This window comes from Ahaetulla prasina, chromosome 1, assembly GCF_028640845.1.
Source record: "Ahaetulla prasina isolate Xishuangbanna chromosome 1, ASM2864084v1, whole genome shotgun sequence".
Lineage (NCBI taxonomy): Eukaryota > Metazoa > Chordata > Lepidosauria > Squamata > Colubridae > Ahaetulla > Ahaetulla prasina.
This window is the reverse complement of record NC_080539.1, coordinates 230,600,762-230,621,096: the sequence shown is the minus strand read 5'-3', so window position 1 is coordinate 230,621,096 and position 20,335 is coordinate 230,600,762. Positions and strand designations below refer to the sequence as shown.

Sequence of the window (20,335 nt, the reverse complement as noted above, 5' to 3'; positions counted from 1 at the left end):
TTATTTTCACTGTCAGTTTTATGGCTGATTGCTGTCCCAGTTATTAATTACTTTGGTTTGCTTTATATTTATATTATATTATATTTAAATTTAACACCATTTTTCTTATTTTGCTTCTTGACTTCCATTACTTACAAATAATTTGTATTTTCAGCTCTCAGAAGAAGATATCAGCATAGTGATCATTCATATTTCACCCTCCTTTTAGAAATTTGCTCATCTTATAATCCATCATCCCTCAATATTCAGTATATAGGTTGAAGAAATATTCAGTATATAGGTTGAAGAAATATTCAGTATATAGGTTGAAAAAATTAGATGTTGGATTTTCCATTGTGCCAAAATGATGTTTAGGAGTGACCTCTTCTTCATTTGAAAAGTCAACATGCTATTCATAAATGAAAATAGTACTTTCCTCATTTGGATCCTAGCCTTCATTCCAACAACCCAAATAAAGAATTACTTCCCTAAATAACTACAGGGTTATGGCTGAGAATATTACAGAAATCTGTAGTTAACACATTCATTGTCTTGGGAAATAGAAATACCGTATATACTCGAATATAAGCCGATCCGAGTATAAGCCGAGGTCCCCAATTTTACCCCAAAAACTGGGGTAAACTGGGGACTCGAGTATAAGCCGAGGGTGGGAAATGAGTCACCTACCGGTTGAAACCTCCTCCCTCAGCTGAGAAGGCTGGCGGCTCCCCGCCCGCCTCTCACTGCACCGCAGGGCTTCAGTCCGTAAAATGTGAAAAAGAAAAAAAACTCGAGTATAAGCCGTATATACTCGAGTATAAGCCGAGGGGCTTAAAAAAAAAAAACTCGAGTATAAGCCGTATAGACCCGAGTATAAGCTGAGGGGACGTTTTTCAGCACAAAAAATGTGCTGAAAAACTCGGCTTATACTCGAGTATATACGGTAGTTTATATCTCCAAAATACAGGAAACTATATCATATTTTAAGTTCTGCTATTCCATTAGTATTTTACATACCTAATTCTGTGTAAATGGGAGAAAACTGGATTTGTTTTATATTATCTTCATTACATAATTTGGCAGTATATATGCTTAGGATAGCTAAAAAGTAATTTTCTTTTTAGTTGAGTGTGACTATAAGCAAGCTGATGTACCTCTTAAGATAGTTTTGTTTCTTGTTAAAATTTATGTAAACTAATTTTTAGAAACATTTTTAAATGTTTTATTGAGTTTTTTTGTTACAGTATAAACTGAATTCATTCATGAATTTCCTATGATCGTGAAGCACTGGATGACTTTGTCAAACTGTTTAATTGCCAATGTTAAAAAAATCCTTTAGACCAAGCGTGTCCAATCCACCATGGTGGGCTGCATGCAGCTCTGGACAGCTTTTAACATTATTATGACATTTATATACATTATATAATATATATTATATGCAGCCCAAAACAATTCCTGTTCACTCAATGTGGCGCAGGCAAGCCACAAGATTGTACACCTGTGGTTTAGACATTAGAAGATAATCTGGCTTAATGTTTTGCACTCTTAGGACTCTCAATTATATATTTGTATTTTCTGAGTTGTACCCTTGTTTTGTTTTGTTTTAAAATCTAGATTACTTAATGATAAGAGGGAACAAGCAAGGGAGGATCTAAAAGGACTGGAAGAAACTGTGGTATGTATTAACCAAATCATAGTTGTATTGCTGAAATAACTTTCCAGAAAAGAGATAATTTGAAGGAGGAAGGCATTGTGTCAGAAATACCTTAGGAAATTCCCATTGCCAATCATCCTGATAGATGATCATGGTATGGTGGGGACATTCACTTTTTGCATGTTTCCTATACTTTGTTTGTATCTTGTAACAACTGATTCAGATTGCTACAGATGGTCCAAAATTTAACAACTCATTGCAATAGTCACTAAAATCGTATTATACATATCTTGTGGGTCCTGCAGTGGTTAACAATACGTTTCTAAATTTACTTCAAATTGCTTGGTTTGACTTAGAACACCCTATGTGGCTTTTTACCTATGTGAGGAAGCCCTTGAAGGAGAAGCTATGTCGAAGAGAAATTGCAGGTGGGAGGCACTCTTTTCTGTTAGAACTCTCAGCTGATTCTGATACCACAAATTGTGGTATCTCCCTCAATTACCTATGAGGGTTAGGGGTTCCAGAAGTGGTGGAAGCCAAGGAAACAGTTCTCCATTGCTGCTCCAACCCTGTAAAACAAGCTGTACCCACCAAAATCCAGATAATTACCCCCTTTGTCATCTCCTAGAAAGTAGCTAAAGCGTATATGTATGCTATACAGTGTGCAGGAAAGTGCAATTAATATATTTTTAAAACTTTAAAAATGGCTATCCCTCAATAACCATTAAAAATGGTTATCTCTCAATTGGTTAACAGTGATCTGTGAACAATTATCTGTGAAAATGGTTGTTCACAGATAATTGTTAACCAATTGAGGGATAACCCCCCCCTTTTTTGCTTCACTTTAGCTGCTGTAATACCACAGTAGTTTATTTTATTTATTTATATTACGCCTTTAGTATTTTTACAAATATCTCAAGATGGAGAACATATCCAATACACCTTTCTCCTCCTCCTATTTTCCTCACAACAACAGACCTGTGAAGTGAGTTGGGCTGAGAGAGACTGACAAGCCCAACATCACCCAGGTGACTTTCATGACTAAGGCAGGACTTGAACTCACAGTCTCCCACTTTCTAGCCTGTTGCCTTAACTACTAAACCAAACTGTTTCTGCAGTGCACTTGTACTATGATTTACCTGTAGTTAAATTGCTGTTATTGGTTGCTTGGATAACTTTGCCTTTGCATTTCTGTTTAAAATAGTCTGTATTAAGTAGAGGCATCCAGAATGGGAGTCAAGGAGGGGCAAATAAAAAAATAACATCATGCATTGTGACACAAGCTTCACTACTCTTGAACATACATTGTGACATTGCACAGATGCACATAAAGGACAGAAATTGTCACAATCATTACATCATTCTGAAAAAATGCTAAGATTCTGTAGAGAGTTCTGAGGTTTTTTTTTCTTCAAATTTATGTATATGTCTATTTACAGGCTCGAGAACTTCAAACTCTTCACAATTTACGTAAACTCTTTGTTCAAGACCTCACCACCAGAGTAAAAAAAGTAAGATAAAATCTTTGGCTGAAAGATTTGAATTTTGCTAAAAACACCATTTTGCTTTGGTAAAATGTTTGTCAAGCTATCTAATGCTCTGTTGAAATATAATTGCTTGCTAATATATCTGACTTGCACTGGAATATCTGAGAATAATAGCATGCACAAACAGACTAAAAATCATTATCAAGTAATTTTAAAAGTTTGGATTATAAACATGACTAGAGGAAGTGTTTACACATAGGCATATTGTTGTAATTTATTCATTAAGGGCAGTCTTAAGTCCAGGTATAGTGTACATTTATATTTTGATACTTAAATGAAAATAATAAAAGTGTTAAAGGTGTATTTCAGGGAAAATTATGATGACTGTGAACAAAATTTTATGTTTTTGCCTCCACTGAATAAACTAAAATTAATTCAGAGGATGAAGAAAATCTAACTCCTCCTCCCTAGAATATTTTTTTACTTTCAATCAGTATAACTTGTAGTTATATTTTGCACTATAGTTTTATGGTTATGAAAGAGTAGAGCAAGAAGGATGGTTCATATTAAAGGTGGTTCATATTAAAATCTCTGATACAATACTTCAAGTATTCACTTCATGAAGTGAAACCAATTTAAAATTTTTTTAAAACTTACAATCTTCATTATAAAATAGTCTCTGCATGAATGTTTCCACTTTGTTCCGAATTTATTTGCAATGCTTTCACTACCTTTTTAAAACTTTCCTTTAAAAGAGACAAACTTTTATGGCCGAGGAATTTTGAAATTAGTTAAAAGCATTATTTCCATAAATATTTTTTTAAAAAAGTAGCCATCGATTTGCCAGTCTGGTGTATCATTATTACATTAGTCTGGAAACATTTCATAATCTCTATTTATTTGACATTAAAATTAACTCCCCAAATCTCTTCTCATGTCTCAAGCAAGTATTCTTATTCAGTCAGCAGTTCTGTTAGAATAGAAAGCAGAGGAGGACTGATGAATGTGAAACGTTTAAAAATTACTAGACAAACTGTGACCACCATTTCAGAGATATTTCCTTACCAGATTCCTCAAAGTCTTTTACAATGACAGAATGTCTGGTTTCCCGGCTTCACTGGAAAAATTGGGATTTATCCAGAGATGTATCTACCTTGAAAATGGCCCATGTTGCATCACATAACATCAGCCCAAGAAAAAGAAATGTCTTGTGACATTTTGTATTATGTCATAAAGTATTTTAGGATAACTTCTATGTCATAAAACATTTTATAAAACTAGCTAAATTTCAATACTAGGGGAGTCATGGGTCTAGGATTTTGGACCTTTCTGTAAGTTAGCCCATTTGAGGTACCTTGGTTTAAAAATTGTTGCATTGTTTCATCCAGTTAAATAGAATAGAATAGAATTTTATTGGCCAAGTGTGATTGGACACACAAGGAATTTGTCTTGGTGCATATGCTCTCAGTGTACATAAAAGAAAAGATACGTTCATCAAGGTACAACATTTACAACACAATTGATGATCAATATATCAATATAAATCATAAGGATTGCCAGCAACAAGTTATAGTCATACAGTCATAAGTGGAAAGAGATTGGCGATGGGAACTATGAAACGATTAAAGGTTAAGGAACAAGAGTCTTAGTAGTATGTATGTAGATATATTGAATCATTTTAAAGGCTTAACTTGGAACTGTGTAATCTTTCTTAAAGATTTCCCCGTTGCTTTGAACCATGCACATTACAACAGCATCAGTGTAAATTATGTTCAGAAATCTAAGAATTAACATCTAGTTGAATGCCTCATGCTTAGTGTTATTCCAAGTTTAATTTCATAAGCTGTAATGTATTTTTATGCAAGGTAAGTTTTTTGTTGCTGTTCTCAGCCATCATTTAATTTCTGTATTGTAATTTGTTTGCTCGGCATAGAGTGTTGAATTGGACAGTGATGATGGAGGTGGAAGTGCTGCCCAGAAGCAGAAAATCTCCTTCTTGGAAAACAACCTGGAACAACTTACAAAAGTTCACAAACAGGTAGGATTCTCATTACATCAGTCATTGCTACCCTGTGGTTTTCCTAATTTGTCTAAATCCAACAGCTGTAGAATAAAGAGACTGGAAAAACAAACCTTAAATAATTGTGTATAATAGTTGAGTTACAGCTCTTTCAAAAAGACATTTGAGCACACTTGTTTAAAGTAAAAATGGGATTTTCAATCCGTTTATAAGAGCTTTGCCAGATGAGCCAAAAGGCAGCACCTGGAAATCAGGTAAGAGGGGGAAAAAAACCCTAGTTGCGTATTATGTTGAATCCTCAGTTTTTTACAATAGAGATCTTCAACTTTCTTTTAATTCAAATTGGATTTTTAGCAGGGTTTCTACCTTGGAGGACACAGACAATGGACTAGAGCACAAATCTTAAAGGGACCAAGGTTGGAGACCCCTGGACTAGAGTGTGGTACTTCCGATGTTGTTGAACTGCAGTTCTCAGCATCCCTAACTGTCAATCATATTAGCTGAGGCTTTTGGGAATTGAATGTTACCAACATCTGGAGAGCCCCAAGTCCCTTATTCCATTTCAGCCTTCAAGAATTTGAGTGACTTTGATGGGGTATGCACTAATGAACAATGGTCAATGTGAAAAGCAGAGTGCTGGTTAGCTTGTATCACTGACTTTACAGTGTCAGTGTTATATCCTTTGCATAAGGATTACTAAAAAGGTTCTATGTGATGGAGGTTTCAGTAGTAAGCAGAAATTTGTTTATCATAGACATGATAATGAGCATGAGCAATGGAGCTATCAACTAAGCTTTCCTGAAGTTTCAGAGATGGTCTCCCATTAGTCCTGGAAGCACAGCAAGTGGCAAAGGACTCTGGGAACTGTACTCTAGACTTAAACCTAGAAGTTTTACCTGTCCTTATTATGGAGCAATTTATTGCACCAAATATCACTGCTCTTTTTGTCTTACGGAAGCCCTATATCTAGCTGGCAAATTAGTGTTTTTCTTCCCCCCGTTGAAATTACAGGACTGAATAAAACAGTTCACAAGCAAAATCGAGACAGACAGTGCTAAAAATAGCAAAAAGTGGGATGTGACATTTATGTATCATTTATCAGTATGTATCATTTATCAAACACTTGGCTGTGTTTTCCAACACACTTTAAACTGAGGAAAATTGCAAAATGTACATTAAATTTGGAACATTTCCCCAAGAAACACTAATCAAATAGGCTCTATATCTTTTAAAATATTATTTACTTATTGAAAATAAGTATTTTAATTTTTTAGTTTCTTATGTGTATGATATTGTAAAAATCTTATGTGTGTGATATTGTAAAAAAAAAGTTTTTCCATCTTTTGTAGTTGGTACGTGACAACGCGGATCTTCGTTGTGAACTTCCAAAGCTGGAAAAACGACTTCGAGCTACAGCGGAGAGAGTGAAGGCCTTGGAAAGTGCTCTGAAGGAGGCCAAGGAGAATGCAATGCGGGATAGGAAACGGTACCAGCAAGAAGTGGACCGCATTAAAGAGGCTGTCAGAGCCAAGAACATGGCAAGACGAGCACATTCCGCTCAAATTGGTATGGAGAGGAGTCCGTGACAAAAGGACAATCTGTGACAATTCTGGACAATTGCGTCCAAAATTTTTGCTGATAAGCAGGGCAGTTGTTAAATGATTCATGTCTGATTTTACAACCATTTTTGCCATGGTTGTTAAGTGAATCACATGGTTATTAAACAAACTCAGCTCCCCCCACTGAAATTTGCTCGACAGAAGGTGGTTAAAAAAGGTACAAATGATGATTGTGTGACTTTAGGATGCTGCAACTAGTATAAACGTTCTCCAGTTGCCAAACACCCATGAAATTTTGTTCATGTGACTTGGGGATGCTACAACAATTTTAAGTGGTTATAAGTCACTTCTTTCAGTGCCACTGTAACTTCAAACAACCACTAAACAAATGGTTGTAAGTCAAGGATTACTTATAAAATACTCTAAGCTCACAATAAATTCAGCAAATACCATGGGTTCATAGATTTTTTTCTTGTGGAAAGTACTTCTATTTTTAGGTATAAATGACTATGGGTTTTAGAAGAGCATTCCTGAACGGTGACTTCAGGAGTTTTATTACTTTGTGAGTATTAACTTGAACTAAATCTGATGAGTTTCAAAGCTGTTGAGAGTACCAAAGTAGCACTGTACTTTCATCCTCATGTTGCAAAGTACTGTGTTCTCAGTTGTTTTGCTTAGCACTCAATGCATTTTGACACAAAAAGTTTGCCCCGGTACTCATTATTTGTTTGCTACTCAACACACAAGCTAGAACTTTTCATTGTCAGCTGCCTTGTGACTCATTACATTATTCCTTATGGGGAAAAACTATTTGATACTCCTTGTTTTTGGTACTCATCGTACCTCCCGAAACCAATCAACGATGAGTACTGAGATACCACTGTACAAAAATGCAACAATGTTTTGAAGCTGCTCATTGAGACTTGCAGAAAGATGTGGTTGTGTTAAGTGATTCATAGAGAGATGTTTGGTTCTCAGTCCCACCTATTGTGAAGGATTATATTCAAATACTTTGCACGTCCCTCAACTAGTGGTCATGTCTTCACTTTATAAATAAAAAAGAGCAACAGAAGACCTCGCTTCAGTAGATTTCTTTAGTTTTTTATTCATAGAGAGACATACCCATTATCTCCTATTCATTCTGTTGTTGCAGCATTAACCATCAAACACAACACCTTTAATGCCTCTGTGCTTACCCTGAGCCCAAAATGCAGTTTTCATATAATTTGTCCAGATATATCTAACAAAGTAGTTTCTGTGGGATACTTGAAATTGATTATTCCTACCATCTATTAATTTACTGTGTTCTGTCATCTTGATGATATTTAATAGCTCTGTCAAAAGCTTAATTTACACTATTGGTTATTACACTTTTAGTTTTGCTATAGTACTTGAAATGGTAGTGGGGGATTCATACAACTGATTGTTCCTTTCCATATTAAAATACTTGTGGGAGAAATAATTAATTTTAAAGTAACTGGTGATTCCTCCAACTCCAGAAGCCAAGAGAGGGGAATACCAAACTTTTGAAGGCAGATAAAAAGACAAAGTCAATTTGAGAACAAAAACAAAGGAATATATGGTATTTTTCAATGAGAAGGAATTTATGAATTGTTTGGAATATCTGTGACATTAGCACTTTAGGCTTCCCACAGAGGAAATAAATTGGGTTATGATTGTTTCGAAAAAGAATAGTCCACTCCTTGGCTTAAAACAAAATTTTTCCTTGCCTTTGCTTTTTCTCTTTGCAGCCAAGCCTATTCGCCCTGGTCATTATCCAGCATCTTCTCCCACAGCCATTCATGCCATTCGTGGAGGTGGTGCATATTATCAAAACATGAAGTAAATAACAGGTTAGTGCATAGCCATTTGTAAGTTACTGTACATACTTACAGCCCACCGATACAGGTTCAGAAAGGTTTCATAGTTCAGTCACAGTAGGAAACTGCTCTTCACCAACCCTGAAGGTCTTGAAGAGGGACTGCTAAGATAAGATCAGCCAGATTGAAGTCCAACCTTGCAAATAACTCAGCTTGATCTGGGAATATGCTTGTTAGTATGTATTGTATGCCCAAGTAGACATCCCTCTAAACCAGAGATGGGGAACAATGGCCTTTATGAGTCCACTTGGAGCTGAGGTTTATAAGTCATTAAAGGGCCATAGTTCCCCATCCCTGCTCTAAACCATTAGATCAACTTTGTTGTTTTAAGTACATTAATGGGCAATGCTGTAATTGTTGTACCTATGCTGCCTTTATTCACGTGAATTATTGAATAGCTTCTGATTTTGAGGCTAAAACAGTTTCTATAGATGATATTTCAGAAATGTTGGGGGGAAATCCATTTTGTTCCTAATGGAAAGGAACTTTTCAGAGTATATGTAGTAAGTTAAACTAAAATACATCTTTCATGAATCAAGAATGTGCCACTGTTTTGTGACAGCTATTTACCAATAGGGTAGTGACTATCTTACCAATAGGGTAGTGACTATTTTAACAGCATAGTTTCTCACACCCTGTCAATGAAATGCTGGAATGTCTGTGTCTTTCACTTGCCCTTTAAAAAAAGTAGAACAGTCTATTGTGCTGCAACAACACTCTCCTTAGTAATACATTCATCCAAGTATATTGTTTCAGAAGTAGCCACAATGTTCATCATTGCCCAAAAATACATCTCCATTGTGTAACATTATTAGTAATGTCCTTACATTGCTGACCCCTGCTGCGAAAGATTTCTCTGAATGGTTCAAATATTGATCTTAGCAAGAAATTAATTACGGATAGTCCTTGTTCGGTGATGATGGTGATAAAAAAGTAACTTTACAACCAGTCTTTGCATTTATGACGTTTGCAGCTCTGTAAAGCACAGAGAAACTAAATAAGATTGTAAGCTCAGTTGTGTTTTCACTTAGCAACTGCTTTGTTTAACAACTGAGTTCCAGGTCCCAATTCGGGTTGCTAAATGATTACCTGTACATTTACTATAATTCAGAATGTTTTATTTTTGATAGTGTCAATGTAATGGCAGGGTGTAAGGGGAAACACATTATGGGGAAAAAATAACTTTGGTAATTTCACTGCAGTTTTTGGAACACCTGCCATTCTGTGAGAAGAGTACTACAAAGCATACTTAAATAACAAGGGAAAACCAACGGTAGCTGTTCCATTTCTATTCACGTTTTTCCCAGGAGATTAATAAAAAGTAGCTGAGTAATTAAGAAATTGAAATATAATTACTTTTCCAAGACAATCCATTGAATAGCTGGACTTCTGAGTTTAGTCTTTGCCAGTTCTAACTCAATATCTTTATTTTAGTATTCTGACATAAATAGTCAATTTGAGTGCAATCCAAAACAAATAAAGCTTGAGACAGTTTAGGTCAAACTCACACTAGAACTGTTGTCTCCCTTCTTCTGATTTAAGGAACTTTTGCCTCATCTTTTGGGGCACCTGATTGATAGCTACACAGAACAGACTCTGCTTGGTGCAATTTCTAGTATTGTCCCTTCCACCTATTCCCAAAAACTTGACTTGCTCTGCAGTACATTTGATTGAACCTATTATTGCACAATATATTCTTGTGTTGTATTTTAAGTCTTGGTTCATGGCTGGATTTCTATTGGATTGTCAGATTTTGAGTTAATTTTGTAAGAAAAAAAATAGAAAACTCTGGATTGAATTGTAGATCTAGAAGCTTTTTACAAATAAAGACACACAAAACAATTTCCAAAGCTCGTTCCCCCCCCCGCAACAATCCCATCATGTATGAGGGTTTCTGTTCTGCAGCACCACATTTACTGTATTTTTCAGAGTATAAGACGCACCGGAGTATAAGACGCACCTTAGTTTTTGGGGAGGAAAATGGCAGGTGGATTGGCCTCCCGAAATACTCCCAATCAGCTGTTCCCAGAGGATTTTTAGCAACAGGTTCCTTGGTTGTGAGTTCTGTGCCTTGCTTTTTTTTGCTTTTTTTTTCTGCCTCTGAAAGCCTCCAAAAGAGAAGAAAACCCTCTGAAGCTCTGTTTGGAGGCTTCTTTTCTGAAGCTTCGTTTCTGATGCTTTTTTCAGCCTCTGAAACCTCCGTTTGAGAAGCTGGGCGGGGCTACATTTGGAGTATAAGATGCACCCAGATTTTCACCCTCTTTTGGGGGGGGGGGGAAAGGTGCATCTTATACTCCGAAAAATACAGTATTTAGATTTTTTTTAAAAAAAAATCCTTTTTTATTTTTATAAATAACTCAAAGCAATGAACATACCTAACATTCCTTCCTACTCCTATTTTCCCCACAACAGTCACCCTGACAGGTGAGTTGGGCTGAGAGAGAATGACTCATGGCTAAGGAGGGACTAGAACTCACAGTCTCCTGGTTTTTAACCTGGTGCCTTCACCAGTAAATCAAACTGGTTTTCTCTATATGATGAATATATACTTTTTGAGAACAAATTAATGCCCCAAAAGCTATTCTGGTATTCTGCTATTCTTCTCCTAAAAATATGATGTGCACTAACACATTTTATGTCTGTCTATTTTTTTTTCTTCAGACTGACCAGATGGTTCTTGGCATGTGGAAGGTTGTCATCAATTCACTACTACTTTTTTTACGGAGAACTGGAACTCTATTTCTGTTCGTTGTACATGTTCTATAGCCATTGGCAATGCACCGGTTTCAAATGTTTCAGCTTTGTCCAATCTCCATATGTACAGAAGTGTGTCCAAAACACTTTTCCCTTTCCAAACCTTGTACAGTGTATCTAACACATTATCCTAGGGTAATAATACCCTGAGTCTGCTGCTCAATCCCTGTCATTGACTGACTGCATTTTACCCCTCTGTGCCACTCTTGTGGAAGATTCTGTGCTTGCACTGATGCTGTTTTGTTCTCTTTTAAGTACTTTGGTGCATCAGCAAAAATGTGACATCCAAGAAGTAGCCATCAAACAACCATAGCAACAAACCAGATGATTGGATTCCATCACTGAGTTTTTTTTTGATTTTCTGTTTAATATGTGCATCATTTTATATTTTTAGAAATTGACAGGGTGCAGCTATATAGTTTGAAAATAGCCTCCCCACCCCCACAATCTGCTTTCAAAAAAAATTAAAAGTACCTCAAATAGTGCATTTTTATTGCCCTGGTGAAATGTTGAATTTGTTTTAAAAGGGTAGAGAGGAAAAGCTAAATTATGAGTACATTTGCTTGGTAGAGATCAGATAACAGTAGAGATATAGAAGGATGCAAAAGAACACGGTTAGCATAGTTTTAGTCTTAAAATCCAATGATCATGTGGGTACATCATAATATCAAAGTTTAGGATTTGATCTATAATGTCCCTTATGGATATTCAGGTGATTATACAGAAGCAATGATTTTGATTAATATGAATATTAAAAGTAAATTTAGAATAGTGGGTGAAAGTCTAATTTCTCCTTGATTTTCAGAGATCACAGTAGAAATCAGAAATGTGGGGGAAATTCTGCTCTAATAAGATTAAAAACCCTTTTCCAAAGGGTAGACTAGGAATAGGTATGCATGTTTAGAGTGCAGAGCAAAAACAAAAAGGAAGAATGATTGAAATAATGTTATCAAAATCCTGAGCATTTATAACATTAGATGTTATAGATTGACCTTACGGCAGTCTGCCCAAGAAAATGGTGTAGTACACCCTCATTGTATTCTTACTTAATGACAGACATGAAGTATTAAGTTGTATTTTAAGTGGAAGACATGGATAACCATAGAACAGATAGATAAACAAATGTTACATCTGCAGCTTAATGTGTCAGTTATATTTATTTTGCATATGTTTTATATATACGTTGAAAACCACGCATAGGAACATGTGCTTTTTCAAAAGAATATGAGGTTCAAAATGACTGAATTTCAATTTACATTCATTCCATTCTGTCGCTGTGGCTTTCGCTAAAATTAACAGTAAATTGGGGGCTGCAAATTTTTTGGGGGGAGGGAATACTTTTACCTAAAAAGCTATTCTGCTTATAAAGCCTTTAGAAAGATGGTTATTAGATATTTTATCAAGATATAGGTTAGGCATTCTCGACTGTAGCAAAGATTGTTGGATCTTATTTAATTTATTAAGGATTGCACTAATTGTGAGGGAAGGGAGAAACTTTTGTGACGTGTTTAATGAAAGACCTTATTTTGCATCTATTTTGTTATTTCTTTTTGTAAATGTTTGTGTTTTTAAATATTGTTACACATGTATATACACTGTCCACCACCTGAAGTGTGAATTTGCCATATTCAGTCCGTTTTCTGGGATTAATGAGGCCATTTTTTTAGTTGTAAATCATTGAACACCAAGTCACATGCACACACATGAAGTTTACACTCATAAAGCTCCCACTTACTAAAAAAACCCCGGAAAAATATTTGAGGAAATTTCAGCTACGACATCCTAATAGGATATATTCTAAATATTCCAACTAGAATGTGCATCATGGAGGATGTTTCAAGTAATCTCACTATAGCTATTTTCATAGGCCCGTGATGCTGAACCTGTGGCACCCCAGTTCAGCTCTGCTGCTCATGTGCGTGCGCCTCCCACCGGCCAAATGGTCTTCAGCTCTCTGCCATGCATGCGTGGGAGTAGGGGGGGCGTATGCAGGGGGGGCGCATGCATATTGCATTTTGGGGGTTCACGTGTGCATACTTTGGGCACTCGGTCCTGAAAAGGTTAGCCATCACTGTCATAGGCAGATGAGCTCTTAGGATGCGCAGTTAATGAGGCTTTATTTTAAAACATATTTTAAATGATCCCATTTTGTGCATTTAAATAATATTGTTTAAGATGTTTTGATACTGTGAATGCAAGCACTATGCCTGATCAATCCCCACTGATAGGAATGAGAACTAGATACTGTGGTTTGGCATTAAGCACTTTTGAAATTAAAAATTGTGAGATTAATGTGATGCTTATATTAGGATGTAAGGAAAAGTTAGCTTTGATGCCCCAGAACTGTTAGTTGCTGATCAGCCAGTCAGTTCTTCTAACTTAAGTCTCTCCTTGACTGAGGCCTCAGAACTAATTTTTCTGCTTTGGGTCGAAAATGGCAGACTGTCTTCTGAAATGAGACACAAAGACACAGTATATTGCAATGCTTAGGGATGCATTTTGAAAATGAGCCACACATTTTTGTTATGTTATTGACTCACTGCTGCTAGAATTGTTTTGTGTGCTATTTCTAAGCCATTCTTTTAAGTTTTTGATGCTAATTTTACAGTATATTTGTATTGCTTCCAAAATGCCAGAGATTTGATTTACTCTTTAAAAAGTCCTTTTTCCCTTTGCTTCTTTTATAGTTACAGTTTGACTGGCATTCTTTAAATGATAGGAAGGTTTTGAGTTTAATTCTTGAAAACTCAAAAACTATGTTACGTACTCACAGAATTTTCTGACTGAAAGTGAAGCTTGTTTCTAATTTCAATTATACTTTCGTTATAGTCATCATTTTTATTTATGTACATCCCTTGGGCTAACTTTTTAATTTAGCCTTCTGCCACTGAGACAATGGAAAGATTCTGATCACACTTGCTACATTCTGAATTATGTTAAGAATGGATTATTCTGAATTAATTAGCCTGACATAATAATGTAAACTGTATTAATATCTAAAAGCTGACTTTTTAAAATCTGTTCCCATAGTCAAAGAATGCAAAAGCTCACACAACAATGTATTTTGTTACTTCATTTATAAATGAAAGTACTTCCTTTCTTTAAAAAACAACACAGCCCCAAAGCTTATCTTTCATATAGCAAATATGTATCTTGTTTATTAGGTTTATTCCATAAAAGGACTACTGCAACTTTAGAGGGTTCTCTGGGTCTCTCTACCCTCATCATAGATGGTGTTGAAAAACAGGTTGTGCAGTGTAAACTGTAGCTTACTGGTGGCAAATTGGCCCCTAAGCCTTCATAGTCTGAGGCAAGAATATGAACATGTTTTCGAAATAATCTGTTCACAGCAGAGTTGTGGGATGATGCCTTATTGGAAAGCAACCTGTTATGGTTTCCTATCATGCCTTTTTGAACCAAGAACACAAAGGATAATTGTCTTTTTAGGCACCCATACAAAACTATTTCTAAGATTTGTGTCTTACACCTAAATAATTGTGTCTGTCATTTTTAAAAACTTCTTTTAATAGTGGACGATGTGAAGGAAGAATAGGGATTGAGGCATTTTGTAGAAGTATACATGTCTAGTTTGTAACGTGTGTAGTGTGTATTCCAGATGTGTATTCTCTGGGACCTATGTATCTGTACAATAGCTTGTTTTAGGGGAAAATGAAATGTGGATCCTTTTTCTGATGGTTACAATCTCTGGGGAAATTTCCACTATTACATAAAAGATGCTGTAATGAATTAAGCTCTATAACAGCAAACCTAAATCTCCCCTTCCTTCTCTATAGTTAAGTCTTTGGATCTTGGTTCTAAATACTATCTATCAAACTGTATGGATACACTCGCAGACTGCATGATGTATCATCCAAAACCTGTTTAAGTAGAAATAAAATTGAAGTAAACTCTTTTGTGGCCTGTGTTTAACAGCAGTGATGATTTTTGCTTTTGGTATTTTTGCTTTCAGCCCTGTATTCTTGTTGTCTTCTGTAGAAATCTTTTGGTTTGACAAAGGAGTGGAACAGCAAAGCAGATGCATTAAATATTTTTATACTGCTTATTCCTGACTATACACATTGATATCTCGAGTGCCATAACCTTGACAAGCCAGTTTTTATATAAGTTGTTTTTTTCACCCTAGCTGAGCAAACGACTTACTGGCTTGCCTATAACCACTCTGTGAGGTAGGTTGGACTGAAGGTGACTGGCTCAAAGTCATCCAGCTGGCTTTCATGCCTATGGTGAGACTACAACTCAATCTCCTGTTTTCTGACCTGGTTCTTAGCCACTAAACCATCGGTGAAATCCAGCAGGTTCCGACAGGTTCTGGAGAACCGGCAGCAGAAATTTTGAGCAGTTCGGAGAACCAGTAGCAGAAATTTTGAGTAGTTCAGAGAATCAGCAAATACCATTTCTGGCTGGCCTCAGAGTGGGGTGGGAATAGAGATTTTGCAGTATCTTTGCTCCCACCAAGACACAACACGCCCACCAAGACATGCCCACAGAACTGGTAGTAAAAAAAATTGGATTTCACCACTGCACTAAACCACCTTTGAGATTGAAGCCTATCCAAGTCTTCCAGATTAAATATACTACTCTCCAAAATTCAAGCAGAGGCATTTTCTACATGAATGTTAGCAAAAGAGATACTTAAAAAAGAGCAGGAGCTTTTACAGCATCATTCCTAGCCCAGGTTCAACACTTACTAGTCCAAATTAGCCCTGTAATTTCTACTGCTCCATACAGATTGTTTCATTTCCACTAGGTGGCAGGCTATTGACAATTTAATCCAAGTGTTTTGGGATTAATCTTTAGATTAGGGAAAACTCCCATAAGAAAACTAAATTTATGAACAATTATAACTATATACTTATGCTAAAATATGCCTTTATTTTTCATAGCTAAAACAACTTTTAATTTTTCTTTCCTACATGATTTCTGTGTACCAGTACATATATTGTATGTTTCTCACTGAAGAGCTGTATTTAAGAGGCTTTCCTCTGTTTCATGTTTTACAAAATATTGATACTGCTATTTTATTATCAATTGTCTTCAGTTGCGGGTAATGGCAAATTAGAAAATGGGGGGGGGGACCCAGAAAAACATGTTAAGCAGGAGTAGATATAAATTAAGAATGCAGCAGATTAAATAGTCTAAACCACAAAACTACATTTGGCTAGCAAAGGATGTGATACAACTTCTAACTTGATCCATTTCTGCCAAATTATTTTTAGGTTTGGCAGAAGCTCCTGCAGGGAAAGCTTAAAAGAGTTATGGGAATGGCCATTTTCTGAGCAAATTTGAATCTTGCTGTTAGCTCTTCTGCTATCTTGTAATGACAGCCAGCAATTAATTAATTAATTAATTCCTCCCTCCCTCCCCACTTACAGGTAGTCCTCAATTTACAACCACAATTGACCCCCAAATTTATGTACAGAAATTTGTTGAGTTTTGCCCCATTTTACCACTTTCCTTGCCACTGAAATTATTAATTTAGCAATATGGTTGTTAAGTGAATCTGGCTTCCCCATTGACTTTGCTCCTCAGAAGGTTGCAAAAGGTGACCCTGGGACACTGCAACGGTCATTAATGTAAACCAGTTATCAAACATCTAAACATAAATCACATGACCATGGGGATGCTGCAACGGTCATAAGTGTGAAAAATGGTCACTTTTTTCAGTGACATTGTAACTTTGAACGGTCACTAAGCGAACTGTTGTGTAAGTCGAGGACTACCAGTACTTAATCTTTTTTTCCTCTCTCTCTCTCCCCCTCTCCTTCCTCTTCCTCTCTCTCCCAGCGTCTGCTGCTATGAGTTTAAAGCTGGTTTGGGTTCGGCTTTTCCAGCCGCCTCCAGCAAAGCTGGCTGAGGAATTCTGGGAGTTGAAGTCCACAAGTCTTAAAGTTGCCAAGGTTGGAGACCCCTGGTGTAGACCCCCTCAAGCTAAGCAGAGAGACGGAGCTTCTGACCTCTCTCACTCGCGAAACGAGGTCGCGGCTGCTGGTTGCCCCTTCCACCCTACTTGACTTTCAGGCGACACAGACTGCCCCTGCCGCGCTCCTTCGTGCTTCCCCAAAGAGCTGTTCGGAGACCAAAAGTTGCCGTTGCCAGCACAAGACGCCTTACGATGATGGTGCTTTATGATTCTCGATGAACGTATCTTTTCTTTTAGGTACACTGAGAGCATATGCACCAAGACAAATTCCTTGTGTGTCCAATCACACTTGGCCAATAAAGAATTCTATTCTATTCTATTCTATTCTATTCTATTCTATTCTATTCTACAAGAGGCGGTTCAAATTTAGGACCGGGACGAGCTCAACAGGGGGGCGGAGGGGAGAGGGGGGGTGCCCCCTACCGTTTCTCCAGCGCGCGGATTTCTCCGCCAGGGAGGAGACCCGCCTTGCAGGTTTCCCTCCCGGGCAGGTAAAACCCCGCCCCGGCAGCGCGCGAGGCGAGCGCCTTCGACGGCCCTCCGCCTCGCCCCTTACCTGTCGTCCGAGGGCTTGCCGTCCCGCGGCTGAGGCGCTGCTCTCGAACTGAGGAGAGGCGTCGAAAGCGAGCGGAAGCAGCGGTGGTGAGTGGGGGATCGTGGCGGGTGGGCACGAACTCGCACGGAAAGCTGCCTTGCCCGGCTTGTTTGTGGTCGGGGCTCCTCCGTGGCCGGATAAAGGAACCCTCCTTGGCGTCCCGAGCTTGACCGCGAAGCGGGTCGGTTTTCCCCACATCAGCTCCGCTGGCTTTGACGGGGCGGCGGGGAGATGGGGGGCGGGGGGAAACGGAGCAGAAATCTTTATGCAAACTTGTGAAAACGGGCGGGAATCGGGCAACTTTCATGAAGTTCCCTCCCGGGAGTCGACGCGTAAATGAAGGCCGAACCCTTCAAAGGATCGGAAGCTGCTTGGCAGAAGGCACGTGCCAGGTTGAGTCTTCTGCCATCTCCAGCTGAAGAGGATCAGCCCGGAGGGAACCGCTGCCTGGGTCAGCCTTTCACTCAGCATTTTGTCTCCATGGGCAGGAAATGTGAGTTGAGCAGGCCTCCCTTTTACGATGGTGTAAAGTTGAAGGTGGTGGTTATTCAGTCCTAAGTGGGATCCAACTCTCCGCAACCCCCTGGACCAGGTCCCCCTGTCCTCCACTATAACGGAATAACAGAGTTGGAAGGGACCTTGGAGGTCTTCTAATCCAGGGGTCTCCAACCTTGGCAACTTTAAGAGTTGTGGACTTCAACTGCCAGAATTCCTCAGCCAGTTTGCTGGTTGAGGAATTCTGGAAGTTGAAGTCCACAACTCTTAAAGTTGCCAAGGTTGGAGACCCCTGTTCTAGTCCAACCCCCTGCTCTGGCAGGAAACCCTAAATACCATTTAAGACCAAGAGGTTGTCCAATCACTTCTTAAAAATTTCCTGTGTTGGAACACTCATAACAGCATAATAACTTTATTGTCACTTTAAATGTACACTAATCGCCATAGATTAAAATGAAACAAAACTTCTGGAGATAAGTCTTTCCACACTGTGGAAAGTTTGAGTCTGCCCAAACTTCATGCCCACTGTGTTGATGACGCTATCTAACCATCTCATCCTTTGCCGTCCCCTTCTCCTTTTACCTTCAATCTTTCCCAACATCAGGGTTTTTCCTAAGGAGTCCTTCCTTCTCATTAGGTGGTCAAAGTATTTGAGCATCAGTAGAGTTGGTACTGTTTGACAGTTCTGCCCTTAACCTGGTGCTTTCCAGATGCCTCAGACCCCCCCCTCACCTGCCAAATCTCCCTTTGCAGCCAATTTGTGAAAGGCTGCCCCAAGCCAACATGGTACCTGCAGAATGTAGGTCATTGCAAAAGACCCTGGGGCCTTCTGCTGGGTTCATTCTGAGTGCGTGTGAAAAGTGTGTGGACTTGTAAAGTGGGCTGGAAAAATAATTTTTAACGCGCATCCATTGAACTGCATTCCATCTTCAGGGTGGAGAAGGTGCGTCAATATTATTTTGACTAGCTAGACTGTGAGTCTATCCTCACCTCCTTTGTTCCTCCTAATTCTTCATCTGGCATCTACACCTGGTAGCTTTATCCTGGACTATTGGAGCAGGAAAGGCTTACTTTTCTATAACATGAGACTTGTCTTCATGTTGGTTTTGAGCAAAGTTCATCTCTAGTTCAATCTAGATGGTTCTTCAATCTGCACCCTCTTAGATGTCTTCCATTTTCCCGTCAACTGTAAAGTTAGTCCAGCCCATCTGGAGAACATCAGGCTGAGGAAATCTAATGTAGTATTGTATATTCACAAAATAAATTCAAACAACACCAAGTTTAATGTGATACTTGGTTTTGACTTAACATATTGTATGAATGCAGCCAATTATTTGATGTACTATGGTTAACTAAACAATGACTCTGTGTGAACACAACCAGAATTACAGTGTTAGTCAATGATGTGAATAGTGATAGCTGCCTTTTTTGTCTCATGGTTTGTTAAAAAGAGATGCAACTGAACAGATGTTGGTTACAACTGTTCAATGTAGGGAATGCTTGGTTTAGCATCTTAGTACCTTTAACACTTGCACAAATAACAATTAATTAATACGGCAACCATATTTCAAACAGTATCTTATATGAATAGGATGGATTCGAGTTCAAAATAATTTCTAAATTCTGCTAGGACAACTCCAAGACCACCAATAATGTGTGATATTAAAAAACTTCCGGTGGAGGCAAAATGGAATGTGTTTGGAAGTTTATTTATTTATTTTATTTATTTATTTGATTTCTATACCGCCCTTCTCCCGAAGGACTCAGGGCGGTGTACAGGCAAGAATAAAACAGACGGTACAATATACAAATTTAAAATGCAGTTAAAAAACTTATTTTAAAATTGGCCTGAGAAGTAAAATATATAATAAGCTAAAAAACCCCATTTAAAATTAATTTCTAAGAATTTAAAAATTTGTTAAAATCAATTTAAGCCAGCCCCGCGCGAATAAAAAGATGTGTCTTCAGTTC

At 37.8% G+C, this 20,335-nt stretch overlaps 2 protein-coding genes across 5 annotated transcripts in view; both read left to right on the top strand.

The window, feature by feature from the left end:
* The window catches only part of KIF5C (kinesin family member 5C), a 101,356-nt gene extending 86,209 nt beyond the window's left edge, over positions 1–15,147 (top strand). Inside the window, exons 21-26 of the mRNA XM_058193133.1 lie at positions 1,594–1,654; positions 3,073–3,144; positions 5,054–5,158; positions 6,490–6,706; positions 8,451–8,552; positions 11,241–15,147. Coding sequence (XP_058049116.1) covers positions 1,594–1,654; positions 3,073–3,144; positions 5,054–5,158; positions 6,490–6,706; positions 8,451–8,545 — 550 coding nt within the window. The 3' untranslated portion in view covers positions 8,546–8,552; positions 11,241–15,147. The remainder of the gene's footprint in view (positions 1–1,593; positions 1,655–3,072; positions 3,145–5,053; positions 5,159–6,489; positions 6,707–8,450; positions 8,553–11,240) is intronic.
* Positions 15,148–17,760: 2,613 nt separating this feature from the next.
* Positions 17,761–20,335, top strand: part of LYPD6B (LY6/PLAUR domain containing 6B) — a 108,484-nt gene continuing 105,909 nt past the window's right edge. For 2 of the 4 annotated variants that reach the window (XM_058193171.1, XM_058193180.1), the window contains exon 1: positions 17,770–17,916. The gene's annotated coding sequence lies outside the window, so the exon portion shown is untranslated. Of the gene's footprint in view, positions 17,917–20,335 lie in introns of all 4 variants that reach the window. The other 2 variants (XM_058193163.1, XM_058193189.1) reach the window with 2 other exon arrangements.